The 17,723-nt window shown below is 37.6% G+C and overlaps 1 protein-coding gene across 1 annotated transcript in view; it reads right to left on the bottom strand.

Moving 5' to 3' along the window:
- Positions 1 to 3,499: 3,499 nt before the first annotated feature.
- Positions 3,500 to 17,723, bottom strand: part of mocos (molybdenum cofactor sulfurase) — a 221,234-nt gene continuing 207,010 nt past the window's right edge. The window contains exons 11-15 of the mRNA XM_088929593.1: positions 17,444 to 17,568; positions 16,913 to 17,009; positions 15,655 to 15,793; positions 15,406 to 15,510; positions 3,500 to 4,020 (exon numbers count right to left, since the gene is read on the bottom strand). Coding sequence (XP_088785719.1) covers positions 3,886 to 4,020; positions 15,406 to 15,510; positions 15,655 to 15,793; positions 16,913 to 17,009; positions 17,444 to 17,568 — 601 coding nt within the window. The 3' untranslated portion in view covers positions 3,500 to 3,885. The remainder of the gene's footprint in view (positions 4,021 to 15,405; positions 15,511 to 15,654; positions 15,794 to 16,912; positions 17,010 to 17,443; positions 17,569 to 17,723) is intronic.

The following is a 17,723-nucleotide window of genomic DNA, read 5'->3' as shown; positions in this document are numbered from 1 at the left end:
GTCCGGAAAGAACTGTTCGTTACATTAAGTTTGCACATTGCAAAGTGTTTGAATAATTATAGAGTTATGACTTTTCCATTTTTGCTCATATTATCCTTTTTACTTCTTTCTTTTTGTTATGAAGGTTAGGAATATATAACAGATATTAATTGCTACATGTAAGCATCAAGACTGCAAGCTTTATAGCAACCAAATGACCAAATGTTAATACTTTTGCAAGGCACTGCATTTTATAGAATTAACTAATATATTTGCCACAGCAATGTGGTATGATGTTTGACCTTTGTTGTGGATTCGGTTTTAAAATTCACCTTAGACAATTAGGCACACATTTTCTCTTCTCAATTGCATCTATGATTTTCCTCTAAGATAAACTTCAGTTAGGGATGTATTGAATTAATTCAAAATATGGTGAGGAAATACAACATTTACAGTAACTTTTCCTTTTTATTGCACACTACCCCATTGCATGCTGTTTGAACAACAGTGTGTTTTGCTCCTTCCACAGTAACTGGAGAGACTGGGAGAGTCAATGTATCTTCTGGTTTTACCTCCACCTGCATTGTTAATGACCTACTGTAACTTAATGGGACTGATTTAGCATTTCCCCTGGTCTAAAACTGTGAATGATTCACAGATATCCAGATGCTCTGTTGAAGGGAGGACCCAGAGGACCTGAATACCAAGCTTACAGTATCATGTAATGGAGTTAGATCTTATTTCCCAATCTGATTACAGTGTCACACAAACATCAAACATTCAGATGCCTTAGTTATGAAATATTCTGCTGCCCGTTATACCAGTCATTCTTTTGTTAACCCCACGGGTTTCCTACGTATGCAGTGCATGATCAAACACAACATTCTTTTGTAATTGCTGGATACACATTTTGGATTCTCTACTGAATGAAGTTCAGACTGAATATCCAGTGGACACTTGATTTGACACTGATTTGCTAGTATGTTAAAAAAGCACTCCACTAAAACACATCATCATGTGGATTAACCTAATTCACTTGGTGAATAACAAGCTGACTGTGTGTCAAATCAATTAATCTCACCCAGTATATGTTGGTTTCATGAGGATAATTTAAGAGTGAAAAATTAAATGTCTTGCTCAAACTAGTTGAACACAAATTCACAATACTTCATCACATCAACAGAAATATAACATACCCATTATCTATTTGTCAAATCAATATAACATTATTCTATACATGTTTGTGCACCTGCAGCTTTTTGAGTAAGTACTGTGCCAAATGCTACAGAATGAATACAGGAAGTCCAAGTCTGTATGGCTTTTACCAAGGCAAAAATGCCTAAAGCACTAAAACACTATATTATCTTAGCTGCTTTTTTCTTATATAGTAGTTGCTGATTAGAACTTTGACATTCACACTAAAATGTATTAATAGACATTGATAGCCTTATACAGTATGTGAATTATTTTATGCTTTACCATGAAGGACACATGCATTAATGAGCATAACCAGGTTGTTCAGCATACGAACACTGGTGACAGACCAGAACACATACTGTACAAGTCAAGTGCTCTCAATAGCAGCACTTGAGAAATACAAGGCAATTCTACCACCTAGTGGAAACTGCTGAAATTAATTTCTGTGTATATTGCAGATACTGTATGTGTAAAATGAATGAACAATATAGACACACGACACGCTATAGTGATCCTAGAATACATACTCCAGACATTCCAGTATTTGTGGCAAATATCTCATGCTAAGAGAAAATAACAGTAAAGCTGATGTTAAAGAATACATGGATCAGACAAACCCCAACCTACTGTACTATATTTTTGTAAGACTGCTTTACAGAATTTATAGGATATTTTTCACTGGATTTTGCAGGGGCCGTGTGGTGGTGGAATGTGCTGTAATACCTAGGGGGAATCAGATGTACATTGTAAAAAGTATACAATTCTTATTACATGGAACATGGTCAGAATTCTCTTGGTCAATTCTGACACCTTTCAGGAGATAGATCATAAGGATAGAATTAAAAGCTCCATATGACAAAATGAGCTAATACTTGTTCTCTGCAGCGCATTCCATCTGCCACTAATGACAAACATGACTCATTTCCTTAGCTAAAGCGCTACAGAGCTAGAGGCAACAGAGTCACCTCTACTGTACATTTGACTACATTATATCTGTAATCTATCATGGTTATTGCCATACAAATACAGTACATTTTTCTAATAATGGTTCAGTATACTTTTATACTCTTCTAGTGCTTTAACAATGCATTGCTTGTATTGCTTGCATTGCTTGTATGTAAAACCTTATTTACTCTCCACTTTGCTGCCAAGTGGATTGTATTAATACTGTAATAAATAATTATTAATAATAATAATTGCTTACACTTACATGTATATAGTGCTTTTCTGAACATTCCACTCAAAGCACTTTACAGGTAATGGGGACTCTCCTCCACCACCACCAGTTTGCAGCCCCACCTGGCTGATGTGACGGCAGCCATAGTGTGCCAGAACGCTCACCACACATCAGCTATCAGTGGGGAGGAGAGCAGAGTAATGAAACCAATTCATAGATAGAGATTATTAGAAGGCCATGATTGTTAAAGGCAAATGGGGAATTTGGCCAGGACGCCAGGGTTATACCCCTACTCTTTTCGAGAAACGTCCTGGGATTTTAATGACCACAGAGAGCCAGGACCTCAGTTTTACGACTCATCCGAAGGACAGGGCCTGTTTACAGTGTATAGTGTCCCCATCACTATACTGGGGCATTAGGACCCACATGGACTGCAGGATGAGCACCCCCTGCTGGCCCCACTAACACCTCTTCCAGCAGCAGCCTTAGTTTTTCCCAGGGGGTCTCCTATCCAGGTACTGACCAGGCTCACACCTGCTTAGCTTCAGTGGGTTGCCAGTTGTGAGTTGCAGAGTGATATGGCTGCTAAATTATTAAATAAACATGTATTAATATGTATTTTACCAGGTAAATTGTGGTAAGACAAAAACCTCTTGGTATTTAATTATCCTACCATTTACAGGGACCATTATCTGCATGCTATTGTTTCTACTGTCAATATATTCATGAAATTATTTTTCAACCCAGTAACATTTTAAGAACTCACATCAGTATCTACTCAGAAGTTAATTAATTTATCTAGAATACTCACCTAGGAGTTACTCTTTTCTCTCTGTCATCCCATTCCTTTTGACTGATCTGTGCTATACTGTACTGAATCGTTAGTTTCTAGCATTCCAGCAGCGAAAAATAAAAAAATAACTTGACAGCTTTCACTTCTGAAATGTGTATATATTTTATTTTTCTGAGTAAATGTTTGGAAGTAATTGTTACAAAGATAGTGGTTAATTAAAAAGATATAGTTTGCATAAAATAAAAACTAATCAATGTTAGGAAAAAATGCTCGTTTACAATTTGAATTCTAAATATGAAAGTCAGGTTTCTGGTTAAAAATAACAATTTATTTTAATAGTGCCTAGAGCTAACTATACAACATCTTAAGAAAATGTAAATGTAAAAACAATGGTATCTTGAATATTTTCAATTTGTACTATTTTTAATTTCATTGATCTTATTTTACAGTTACCAATGCTGAAACCTTGGTGGTTTCCCTCTGCACATTCATACATCTACTGTAATTAGAACAGACCTTTTACAGGATGTAATTCATGAGGATAAGCTCTGACTGTGTGATCTGTGGAATCTTTGGTTGACATTAAGAAAATAAACCAACAATATAATTCTTCTTTGTTTACACATTTATGTGTCTCACTCTGAGGTCAGCTGGCAGTCCTAATCAATAAACAGAGTCATGTGTTGCTGATCCTTCACATTTTTATGTTAGCTTTGAGAGGACACTGCAAGAGACCAAGTCAAAATGGTTTCTCTGCCTGGGGGCCGCTGGCTGCTCGGGAAACAACAGGGATTGCTGGAGACCCCACTGACAGGATGTGGGTGTGCTGAGAAGCATCTGAGGGCTGGTGTATCAGGTATATTCCAAAGCTGGCCTGTGAAAAGAAGTTGTGTTAAATGCAAATCAACAAATATATAAAACTCACTTAAAAATTAAGATGGCTATTGTTGAAGCTTGGTTTAGCATGTATTTTATAACATATTTACACAGATTCAATGATTCAGTATTGGAAATCATTAAGAAATGCATTTTTCTCATTAACTTGAAAAAAACGGGAAGAATAAATCACACAAGTATAATATTCAAACTGAAATCAAACTATTATACTAATACTATTTTCTTTTTCATACAGTACCTTAAACTATCTTTTAAGAATTGAAATGTCCAAGTAAGTTCATCTCCATTGTTATCCTTCATAAAGAATGAAGATTTGCATTATTTTTCTGGCTTTAGCTATTTGTTCTAAAGACCACTATTTTGTCTGTGCAAGAGTAAAACAATAACCCTTTTCAGCAAGTCTCTTCAGAAATGCACATGCTTTTAAAATGTCTTATTCCCACAAATTATAATTATAGCAAATTATAAAAATAACCTGAGCTTCACCATTGTTTGTTATATGTTGTATGATACAGCAGAAGCAAAAAAAAAAGCAACACAAATAAATAGAGACTTTATTTCCAGGGCTACGGATCCAAAAAAGCACTGCATTTTTCAAGTTTCTTATTTCTTTTTGATGTACTATTTAGGATTCAGAGCTTCAAGCAGACTCATTCTTATTCTTCAGCTGCAGCCTTTACAAAGCAGTTTTGGTGCAAATAGTTCCAGGACAAACCACATTCTCCCTGCAGATGTGTGGTACAATAAAATATAGCTGCTGTGCTTCTTACAGTTTATCATAACATTTTTACCTATGTAACAATAAATATCATTATATGACACGGGTCTTAAGAATTGTTATATTAATTGGTGCCCCTTTTAGAAAGGAACTTCCTCTCTACAACTGGAAGCTGGTGTCAGAACTGACTGTAATTATATTTAACTAAACCTTTAATGATTACGTAACTAGCTCTTTTGTTAATAACACCTCCAATGCACACTTAAAATAGTAATGTGAATTGAACAGAGGACAAAAATTTCTCTAGTGAGGCTCAGAAAATCTTAGACATTACTAGTGTCTTTGAAAAACTTGCAAAGTTGTTCTGGAGTACATCAAACATTTAATTGGAAAATTTAAAAAACAGGAAGTGTATTGAGGTATTCAAGGTGTTTTGATAAACATGTTGAGATAACAGATGTATTTGATTTTTGGATATCTTTTTCTTACACAACAGCAATAGCCTCCACAGGTCTTTGGAGCAGTAGTCTCTAATCCTAGTTCAGGAAATCTTATGTATCTATATCTGTCCATCTGGGCTCTCAATGACTTGAATCAAGTCATTATTGATTTTGTTTAACAGCATCTCCCAGGTGCTGGTGCTTTAAAGAGATCTGAAAAGACTGCAGACGCACTGGCTCTGCAGGACCAAGACTGGACATTTCAGCTTTGCCATCTCTCTAATGTTTTCTTCACTTCTTGGACACAAGGATTTTTTTTGACTGCCTTGGGTTTAATGCCTCAGGATTAAAACAAAAGTCTGACAAAACCTGGACAGAAGCCAATTACAACATCAAACTCAAGAGGGCAGCATAACACAGATTAAAAAAATAACTGGGTAATTCTATACAATATTTTCCCCCCAGTGCCACATTGGTAGAAATCTGAACATCCCTGTTCAAAATAGGTATGCCTGAACTGTCGATGGTACAGTAACTTGTCATGTATTACTGAAAACATAAGACTCAGCTTGAAAAAACAGAATTGACATTGTGACAAAGGACATTTGAAACAAAGGCCTTGGCATATACAAACATTTTTATACATCTACATTATATTAAAAAAATTATGTGTTTCATTCCCATTCCAATTTATGCTTATTTTAAATAAAATAATATTTATTTTTTACGGTCCATAAACAGAGAGCATCTCAAAGTGCTGGAAAGTTTAAGACATGATGCATTTAAATTGCCCTCCTGGAATGAATAAAGTATTTTGAATTGAACTGAACTTGCAAATGAGACGGCAACATTTGGCATCTCTAGTTCATTTTGCCACTAGTTGCTAAGTGATGTAAAGATCTCATCTAGTCATTTCTTGAAAGAAGCAATGATATCAGTTTCAATGTCAGGTTCCAGACACCACTGTATTTGCAAAGAAGTGCCTTCTGTTCTGTTTTAAATGCACTTACCCTTAGTTTCCACTTGTGTCCTTTGGTTCATGTTTCACTGTTAATTCTAAAGAAGTCATAGTTTTGACTTTCTCAATGCCTCCAAGGATTTTGAATATAATAATATATAAGTTTTCTCTGCGTGAGGCTGAAGTTTAATTTATTGTACTATGTTAGAGTACAAAACTCTATTAATCCCTGGTACATAACCTAGTTTATTTTGTTTCCTGAGGATTTTTTAAAATATTTTTGGCATTGTGGTGACAACAATTGTATAGAATTTTCTAAACAAGCTCTTACTAGTGCATTGCACGATTCTAAAGTAATATCTTTTGATTTAAATTCTACCTTTTGAACTGCATGTACTTACTGTATTTTTTTTTTTGCTCATCTAAATTGTCTAAAGCATTAAAATAATGCAAAAGCATAAAATATTAGAATCAGACACATAAATAAAAGCAAGCCAAAGCATAAAAAATCAGCCAAAAACAATACACATTTTAGCTGAAGATAAAAGCAGGCATTACACGTAACACAACCAGGAGACAATATCAGGACATCAGTATCAGTAGTTTTGTATTTCTTGATTGCTCGAGAAGATTGTTTCAGAGTGGAAAATGCTAACAAACCTGAGTTTGTAAAACACTGATTATGTGTGGGAACTTGGCATATACTAATATAATAGCTCAGTGATATAGCTTAAACCTAGACGATTAAAAACATTTTGTTTTAAAAAATAAGTATTAAAAACCACAGTGTGGCACAGTGGTGAAGTGGTGAGCGCTGCTACCTCACAGCACAGGGCCCCATGTTCAATTCCTGGGGTGCTATTTGTATGGTGTTTGTCTGTTTCCCCCATGTTTGTGGATTTCCTCCATGTGTCCTGGCTTCCTACCAGAGTCCAAAGCCATACTGGTAGATTAATTGGCTTTTGTGAATAATGGCCCTTGTCTGTGTGTGCTGGCCCGGCGTCCCATCCAGGGTGATGTACTGACGTCCTGTCCAGGGTGTATCCTGCCTTGTGCCAGTTGCTTGCTAGGATAGGTTCTGGCTCCACTGAGATCCTGAATTGGATAAATATGTTATGGTGGTGGTTTATGTTAGAAAATGGATGGATGAATTAAAAATCAAGCCTGCTTGTAAGAGTAACACAATGCAGAAAAGTCAGATTCTGTGAAATTTGTGTGGCTAATTCAGAACCAGCTAAAACATAAGCAACAGAGTATTGAATATATTTCACCTTACGTATTGCAGCCTTGGAAGCACTAGCAAACAAAGTTTTACAGTAGTTTGCTCTAAAGGTATGCACCAACTTCTCTCAATTTAACTTTGAAGCTTTGAGATGCAGACCTGTGAAAAAGCTACTTTGGAATCAGATATAAGACTCAGAAGTTCAAAAAACACACCTAGATTCCTGATCTGATCTGTGCCTCACTTGATGAGGAACGCCAAGCAACATTTCCTCAGTTTTATCACAAATAGAGTGTCCCAAGTGGTTCAATCAACCAAGCAAGGTTGAGGTGAGTTTGAGCTGTGTCATGTCACTAACCAACGGTGACCAGGATTTCCAGAATGGATACATAAAAACATTGTCACAATTGTAAGTCCCTCCTCTTAAGGGCGCCCTGGCTCTTTCTTGTTTCTCTTGATTTTTTACACCTGCCTCCTGTTCTAGCCCTTCCCTTTAAAAGCCAGACGCTCCCACCATTCTGGGCTCAGCTTTGGAAGATGGACGCCCGGAAGCCCGACTACCAGCAGGTCCAGCAGTGGTCCGACGGCATAGGCTTCACAACGGTGTCCTGACCATCTGGGTCTGGGGCTTAGATTGCCTGGCCGTGTTACCCCTTTTTATTTCGCAATCCCTGCACCTGATCCCGCTCTTAACTTTTGTCGTGTCTGTCAAGGATGGATTTTCAAATCTGTCTCACAAATTTTAAATTGATTGAAGATTATTTTAACTTTTATATCAGTGCAAAGATGGCCACCTTCATATCAGTGGTAGTCTGTTCAGGAGCATAAACGTGTGCAGTCTATTACCAGTCAAGTCAGCAGAACATGTAAGTAGTCGACAAATAAATGGAAACACCTGTGTAAGTAAGGGATGCAAAGTATATGGAAATTAGAGGCTTTTGACACAGGTGGATGCATTAATGAAAGGTCATGTATAAAATATTTGACAAGCTTGGTTGCTAACATTTGTAACTAGCATGGCTATAAGATGAGACCTCAGTGACTTTGAAAGAGAAGTGATTGTTAGGATGTGTGTGGCAGGAGCATTAGCAAGAAACAATAGTGGAAGCGCACACTCCAGGATTGTGATATTTGTGCATGAATTTAAAGTGCAAGGCAAGACTGGCAAGCAACTGCAAATTAACTGACTGCTAATTTCAACCTGGGGAATCCAGCAGCCAGCTGGATTATAAACGGCCCACTGAGAATGAGTGATTGTCTGGTTGCATTGCACAAAACACTCATCACATTTGGCAATGCACGATTGTGAGATGCGATGCAAAGACACAGGCAATGGACTACAGAGCAATAGAGAAATGTAATATTATCCATCAATGTGTTTTTAAGAAACGGACATGAGTGGCACCATCCTAAAGAACTCCACAGCCATGAGTGATTGGTTTCAACAGAGAAGGGTTCTAGTGGGTCTGCAATGTTGAAGAGCACATTTTCCTGACCAGGTTTCCTGACATGGCTACATGTCGCATCATTTCTTTTCTGCCCGGAAAGGTGATTTCCAGGATGACAATGCGCCCATCCACAGAGTATGTGCGGTTGCTCAATGGTTTAATGAGCATGATACTAAAGTTATCATATATTCTACATCCATCAGTTAGGCACGAGTTGATTGACTTTCTCATGGAAGATTGGTGTTGCATCCCTTCTGCAGAATTCCAGATGTTGACAGACTCTATGCCAGGGGTCAGTAACCTTTCAGAAGGGGTTAGCTCATGCACTTGTTTTTACAGATTTGCAAGCCACTGATACAATTTTTAATGTCAATTATAGCCCTACATATATTTTTATAAAATTAAAATCAATACATTAATACTTCTTACCATTTTGTGTGATACTTGCCCTTGCTTTCCTTTGCTGAGTTCTCATATCTCAGGCTTGCAGCTGTACACAATAAGCATCTCACAAACTTGAGTGTTAACTTGTTAACCGGCTACAGGAAGCACACAGATCTGACTTAATTTGTGAAAATAACTCTTCACAGAGGTATTTTGATCTTAATACTGAGAGCAGTGAATATGTCACTTTCTTCAAACAATCAATTTTATTGGCAGGGGCTTTCAACAGGTGATGATAGAGATGCTGTGATCATTTTGAATCCTTAAGATCCAGCAATCTTTAATCTTTAAACAATCCTTAAGATGTTGGAAACTGTGAAAAGCTGAGGTGTCCACATTTTGAAAAGTCCCATAACAGTTTGATCTGTACTCTTCAGACAGAGGTGGTATACAATTTCTTGCATTAAGAATTTGTCTTTTCACATACCCCAGCTTGCTCTCCATGAGACACCCAGACAGGAAGAGAAGCCTGGGCTCATAGTATAGGATCAGCCTTGCTCAAGGGCCCAACAGAGTAGGATTTCTCTACCAGCCACAGGATTTGAACCGGCAACCTTTCAGCCACAGTGTGACCGCTCTGCCCCCAAACCCATGGCGAAAGCTGAGTTCAAACCCCCGACCTCCAGCATGCAAGGCACACACCTAAGCTATTACACCAACGAACCGCATATGTTGGCTAGAAATATTAGTTTTGCAACCCATTTTTCATTGTATAGTTTAGGGTAGGTTTGACCTTTTTCTTACAAAAAGATCTTGATTGCATCAAGACATCAAACAAAACATGCCAAACATTCCCTTGGCTTAGCCACCAAACATTGCTGTGAAGCAGAATGTCCCTGTATGCACTTTCCATCTCCTGAAGCAGAGTTTGAAACTGCCTGTGCGTCTGTTGTTTGTTAATGTTTTCAGCTATTTCACTTACAGTACTGTTTCTCTCCACCGATCTCAGAGACACGGATACTCTAAGTCCTTAATTCTTGAGATGATTGTCTCTTTGTTGGGTAAACAATCAAACAAAACATCTGAACAACTAAGAAAAACACCTTTTATATATTTATATTTTATATATTTGACTGTACACTTAAGTTTGAATAGTGCTATCACCTGCACGGATTGTGAACTCTCCTTTGAAAACAACAGGCTAGCCCCACTAAATAAACCAAGTGTCACGATCGTAAGTCCCTCCTCTTAAGGACGCTCTAGCTCTTTCATGTTTCTCTTGATTTTTTGCACCTGCCTCCTGTTCCTGCCCTTCCCTACAAAAGCCAGATGCTCCCACCATTCCAGGCTCAGCTTTGGAAGATGGACGCCCAGAAGCCCGCCTACCAGCGGGTCCAGGAGTGGCCCGACGGCGTCCTGACCATCTGGGTCTGGGGCTGGGATAGCCTGGCCCCGTTACCCCTTTTTTATTCCCCTGATCCTTCACCGGATCCTGCTCCAGCTTTTAACTTCTCTCATGTCTGTCTTGGATTGGATTACCTGGCTCTGGACTTTTGCCCACACTGGATTTCCCTACGGACTCCCTTTGGACTTGTTTGCCTTGGATCACACCCACCGAGCAGCAGCATACCGTGGACATGCCCCCCTGTTCTTCTTCCAGCCCTGATCCTAGTCTTCTTTCCCCTTGATTGTTTCACTCCCCTCTGGATTCTGCTGTCTGCGTAGGGTCCTGAAAAACGCTTCGTGACACCAAGTGAATCATTTTTCCTGTGCCAAAGAGCTTTTGTTGGGTAGCATGATGTAGAGAATTACAGAACTATCAAGCATAGTTTTTACAGTTTTTTAACTTAATTTCTTTATGGTTTATTAGATATTTATTGCACATGCCATTAAAAAACCTTGTGCATTCCAATAATGGCACATCTGCTCTACGTTGCCATGACGTGTATATATTGGCTGCATTTGGTGGCCAGACGTCCAATTAAGGGACCTTACTCTGGTGTATCTTGTCCAATACCTGTACATGATAAAAACTGGATGTCTTAGAACACCTATGGATAACAAACTAGGATTATTCATTTACCCATAGATATACTTAGCTTTCAATTGGAAAAATATGATTTGAACCACTGAATAGCAATGTCAATAATACCCAAACAATATTCCAAATACAAGGCTTACTATTTTTTAACTGTTTATAAAGAGGACACTTTTTTCTTCAATAAAAACATTGTGCATGGTTTACCCACTGAAGTTTTCATTCCCTCATCCTGAGAACACAGTTAAATGACTTTAATACTAAAGCTTAAAACAAGACATGGACCCACAGCCAACTCCTGCACGGGCATAATCAATTCCTTACACCTATATATTAGTTTAGTTTTTTTCTGTAAAGTTCCTTCCGTGCCTCACAATATTGAACCAGCCTGTCCAGTAATCAATGGGTTTTATTTTTCTAATTACATGGCTAAAGTATAATCCATCTGTTTTCAATGACTGCTTAGTCCAATACAGAATTGTACTGACCTAAAGCCTAACCGGCACACAGTGAGCATAAGGCAGGGTACACCCTGGATAGGACACCAGTCCCAAAGTACATTTTTAAAATGTACATAGATTTAACACATTTCATTCGGAGACAAAATCTATGAACACACTTTGTATAAATATGCATTTTTTATTTTCTTAAGCATTGTGATTCTGAGCAGATTGCTGGAGCTCTGCAGCATTTCCCTATATTTTATTCAGAAAGAGGTGGCTGCTGTATCACTCAAGCTGCTCAGCTTCAAAGACAAAAACCATGAGCAAAGTAGCTTTGAAGTAGTTGTTGTGAATAAATCAGACATAATTCCTGCTGGGAACACTTAGTCTCCTATATGAAACAATTTACTGTGTTCACATGCTTTCAGTAACAGTCTGTAACTACCTCTGCACTTTTTCCTTCTGTTAATTCTTCAAAGCTTGATTTGATTCTTAATGTTTACCTCCCTCTGCCCCTCCTTCTGTTCTTCAGTATTTGGAGGCCCAACACAATACTGAAATATCAGCTTTTTTAAACCTCAAAAAACAAATTAATTAACTGATTTAATTTTTTAAGGTATAGATGTGACAAGTGGTGTGAAGAACCCTATGCAGGTCGGATAGCAAACGAGTCCAGTAGTGCAAGTCAAAGTCGGAGTCGGGTAGGCAGGCAGCGTCGTTATTCAAGAGGGTGCGAACAAATCCAACGGGCGAGACGAAGACGGAGTCAGATCGGCAATCGGTGACGTTTCCAGGAGGCTTGAAGAAAGGGCTTGCAAAGGTTTCGAAGGTGAAGAGCTCAATAAAACAGTAGACTGTTTAATACCAAGCGTTGAAGTGAAGGTTGAGGAGGTTTAAATAGCAGGTTCGGTGAGAAGCGAGAGAGATGATAGGATGATTAGCTTGTGCGTTGTCGTATTCGGGAATTGGACCGGGCTGGTGTCTGATTGACAGGGGTTGTGGGAATACGGCGGCATTTATCTGAATTATGTGACTGATTATGTGAGAGCGTGACAATAGGTTTATGTTGTGTACATTAAAACAGAGGTCTGCTTTATCCACTTCTAAGTTACATGCTGTCATGAGCTAGTGGCATCAAAGTCTTAATGTTTGCTTTTCACATTCTGATTGTGCTACTCAGGCCTAAGTCAGAAAGCCTAAGACACTGGGTAGCATTCGAGGAGTTTGCCTAGTTCCAGGTGGGCAAAGAGGCAGATAAGCACATAGGGGGTTCTGTTGGTTTACTCTGGCTAATTTACTTCATGGTAAATTATCTAAGCATTCAGCGGCCATGGAACACAACATAAGAGAGAAAGAAGAAAAGACAAGAAGCAGAAGGAAGTAGAAACACAGTAGAAGACATGGAGAAAATAAATAACACCATCCTCTGCTTCCACCTCAAAGCTTGTGCCATGCATGGAGGAACTTGTTCTGATCAGGTTTGGAGACCAGAATCCAGTTACATAATCTTAACATAATTTTCAAGCTTTACTGTTTTGTTTATTTGAGGAAATTCTGATTTCCTGTGCAGTGGAATCCTTAGACCAAAAAATGTTCTTTCCTAATTTCGTGATGCATTTCTAGAATCGAGGGATGGGTTCCTGTTTACTTTTGAACATCCCTGTTGTAGGAAGAGAGATTTAGTTCTGAATCATATTCTTTTACAATTTTTTTCTCCTTTTGGTCTTTTTAGGTGCACAGTGTTTATTGGGTTACAGGAGGTTTATGCATCTTTAGAATGCAGGATTCAGAAATGCATAGTTTCTGTACATATACAGTATAGCATGTAATCATTCAATGTGGTGTGTTGTGTAAATGTTTTCTATTATTATTTCTAACAAATATTTGTTTCTATCAAATTTTGACTCTGATTTTGTTATTTTATTGCCAGATCTGTGCTGCAGAATATATTGAATTATCAAGCCATTTCACTCATGCCTCAAATTGTACCTAGGCTATGCTTCCGTTTTCACTACATTTTTGTGACAATTTGTAACAATACCTTTTGACTGAGTTTAAGACAGTGAAGATCTGTGCTTTTGGTAGGATACTGCACTGAGTATAAACATAAGGAAAAATTTAGTTATTCAGAGTCAGGAGTTACTCGAGTAAATGTTGAGCAAAATGGCATTACAATTTTCTGAAAAACAAAATGCATTTTTAATAGAAACTACCAATGGCATGGTGTAGGGCGGCATCTGAAAAATCATCTTCCAGCCAATTAGAATTTTGATAATGTTTAGATATTTTGTAAAACAAAAAAATTTATGAGTAATACTAGCTTAATTTATATAATTGCATTGCTTAAGGGTCATTTTATGTCAAAGGGACAGCCATGTTCAGTTCTAGTGACTATATCAACATTGAAGAATTCCAGCTCTTAAGTTATTTGTATTCTTGATTTCTGATAAGACTGCAAACCTACCAGTCCTTCAACATTTCAAAGTATGAACCATCACTAAACATATTATAGCATACTGAAAATAAGTCTTCATTATAATAATTGGTCTTACCTGGCAAAATAAATATTTGATGTAACTGTTAATGTTCAATCCTGACTGCCTCAGAAAACTATTTAATTACCTTGCGGTAACTGGAAGATGTGCTTCATAGGAGAAAATAAGACATACTGATTTGCTTGCAAAATGTCTATTTTCATTGGCAGAGACAGATTAAATGATCGATGTAAATGATTTAATTGAAACAGTTCCATGCATAATGTAAAAGGTTGCTGATATTGTTTAATGAATTCTATCAATATACCACTGACTAAATAAACACCTCAATTATCAAATAAATCATCTCTGTTTACTAACTAATGCTCAATAATGGGAAATGTTTATCTGGTAGACACGCTAAGACCTAGCATCTAATTTCCTGTGTGGTTGCTGTTGGAATAAAATCCATCAGCAAAACTACTTCCACATTAATAAATCATTAAATGCTGTCACTTAGAGGATGGTGCCTCAAGAAAACACGATGCAAAAATAGAAAATGAAATGATGTCACCACTTACATGACAACCAGCAATATCAGGGAATGGAGCATAAATAATTATTTTTTTGGTTCATTCCAAAACTGTGCACTTACATTTGCTGCAGACTATGTACAGGTTCATAATTCCTGAAGACCCACAATCAATCAGGTATTTTATTTGTCTTCAATTTGTGGTTAAACATCATGTTTGGCTTGACAAATAAACGGTTCAAATAATTTTGTCATTTCTCATTTGGAATGAAAAGCAATCATTTTTCTTCAGACCTAGTGACCTATGACCTATAACATGGAACTAATAAAGACATTAGGAAAATAGAAAATAGATGTTTATACAAAATAAGGAATTTATTTTAATCCTCCAATAAATTCAAATTTTTAAAAAATTGGCAGCATGATGGGACAATAGTTAGACTTACTGACCTGCAGTGACAGGGCCATGGGTTCAATCCCTGGGGTGCTACCTGCATGGAGTTTCTATGTTTTTCCTTCTTCAGTCTAAAGACATACTGGTAGTTTTCAGGAAAACTGGTCCTGGTGTAAGTGTGTGTGTGTTCTTGTCTGTGTATACCATGTGATGGACTGACATCCAATCCATTGTGCTACAAGGCAGCAATGCTAACCACTGTGCTACCATGGTTCCCCATATAAGACAAAAAATGACTTTATTTTCCTGACCTTCCCACTGTGGCAGCCAGGCAGAGACAAGAGAGGCTCCCTACTTCTGTCTCCAGTTTTCTGGTCAATTCCAATCATCTGACAACGATTGCACTGTCCCACAACCTGAAAAACACAAAACCAGAAAAAGTGACTTAGTGTATTTGTTTATTCTGACCTGCTATCTGCTCATTCCTTCACCTGTCCTCACTTCCATCAATGTCGTCCTGCTTCTGCCTAAAAGAAGAAGTTGCTCAAAAACTATCTCACCTGAAAAGGGGTTTGGCCTACTGTCACCTTTGTCCAATTATCTTCCTCAAAGGGCTCCTTCCCAGATACCACTAGGTTGGCACGGAAACGCTCAATAAGCAGCTCTGTGTTGAACTGCAGGCAGGTACTGGAGTCACTTCTGTAACATGCAGAGATAATAAAAAAATGGATGAGGCAATCAATTCTCCTCTCCTCCTCTGTATAAACCTCCTGCATCAATAAAAGCAGGACACTTTAACAGAGCTCTATATATTTTATATATTGCTCTATTACATAAGAGAAAGTAAGCTGCAGAGAGTGCAAATCAAAATGAAGGTTCAGACAAAACTCTTGAAACTCCTGGGTGTAATATAAGACAGATATTAATACGAAAAATACATTCTACAGCAAAAACTGTAAAAACCTGCAAAGAAAATTCAAAAAGACTTGAAATTAAAGATCAGATAAATGTGCAGAAGACATTTAATGTAGGTAACTGCAGAATATAACATGCAAAAACATGAACTGTAGATAAAAAAGAAACACTGAGCTTGATGAAACTTCTTCTGAAGGAGTTTGAGGTTTTTTTTATTATTTACATCTTCTAGACATTGTGGGTAAAAAAAGACCCACGATATTTACAATATTGCATACAATTTTGATAAGCACATTGCAAAAAAGATATTGCTGCTTTGGAATTAATCCATAGCAGAACACCCAAACACTCTATTGGTCTTAAATTATTTTCCTACACGAAGAGCTTAAAGAACTAAACTCTTTAGTCTTAGAAAAAATGACAAGAATACTTGTTTCAAGTATTCAAAATCTTCAATAAAATTAACTCTTTTCTTAAGGATCAGAAGGAAAACATGAACCTGAAGGCATAGACTGGGAATCTATGTTGCATTTAAAAGTGCATTTAAATCTGAGAACATGAGGCCTTTCTTCACATAAAAGAATGTGGGATTCTTGAACAAGCTACTGAACCACCCTGTTGAAGACAATTTTGTGAATTGGATCAATTAACAGTTAGCACCCAAATGTGTAGATGGGTTGAATGACCACCCCTGATTTGTATTTCTTATATTATTAAAAAAGTCACAGGTTGTTCTTATATAAACCCTGTACGGCTGTATGCACACATTGCAAAAGCCTCGTCTGCAAATCATTTCCTCTGGCTGCTCAAGTGTATGAGTTGATAATAATGTTTACTAGTTTCTTAGGATCAGCATAGCATGTATGCAGGTCTACAGAAGTCTGTATCAGACTGGGTACTTACCTGCTGGTGATGTGGTCCTGAAGTAGCTGGATGCTAGCTCTGTTGATCATCAGGTACTGCGCTTCATTCACTAGTGAAAGTGAGGTGCGTGATTCCCCTGGAAGTAACAGAAAACGTACTTACTCTTCTTGACAACAAACCAAGCCTCTGTTTAAGAGAAAGATGTTCTGTCTCTACATTAAAAGAACTAGACTCTGTCAGGTATACAAACAGTCAAGGCTGTAGAATAAGCTTAACAAGTCAGTCTGGGTGATTGCTGTTACAGTAACCACTCCATTATATTGACCAGGAGGCAACAGAAAATTGCGCAATATTGCATTAAGATAAGATACAGATTCAGCCATTTAACAATAAGCACACAGATTTTAGAACTTGTACTTGTACAGGATAGTAAATAGCGATTCAGGTGCAGAGTCACAACATTAACCAGAAACCTCTTGCTACTTCTATATTTTCCTGAATCACTGCCCATACCTTAGCTTTCCAGCTAAGAGTAGACAAGAAAAGGGGAGAGCTCACTGTTTTTCTTACCTTGCAAATGGCCTTTCTTTACATTTCTAGAGAAGTCAGCCCTCTGCCTGATGAGCCGACACGTTTTTCCCACGAATTCAGATAGCCAACCTGCTACCTCATCTCCACAGTCTACTGTCTGCACCCTGGTGAAGAAACAATACCATTTACTGAACCAAAACAAGTTTACAAAGTTTAAAACCCAATTTAAGAAATTCAGCCTTTACAAAATGAAGACAAATGTGACTATTGACCTAAAATCTGTCCTGTAATTGCTTTCCTGAATTAGTTTAACAAGGAT

Source organism: Atractosteus spatula, chromosome 12 (assembly GCF_055471065.1).
Source record: "Atractosteus spatula isolate fAtrSpa1 chromosome 12, fAtrSpa1.hap1, whole genome shotgun sequence".
Classification (NCBI taxonomy): Eukaryota; Metazoa; Chordata; class Actinopteri; order Semionotiformes; family Lepisosteidae; genus Atractosteus; species Atractosteus spatula.
This window is presented reverse-complemented; position numbering and strand designations above follow the sequence as displayed.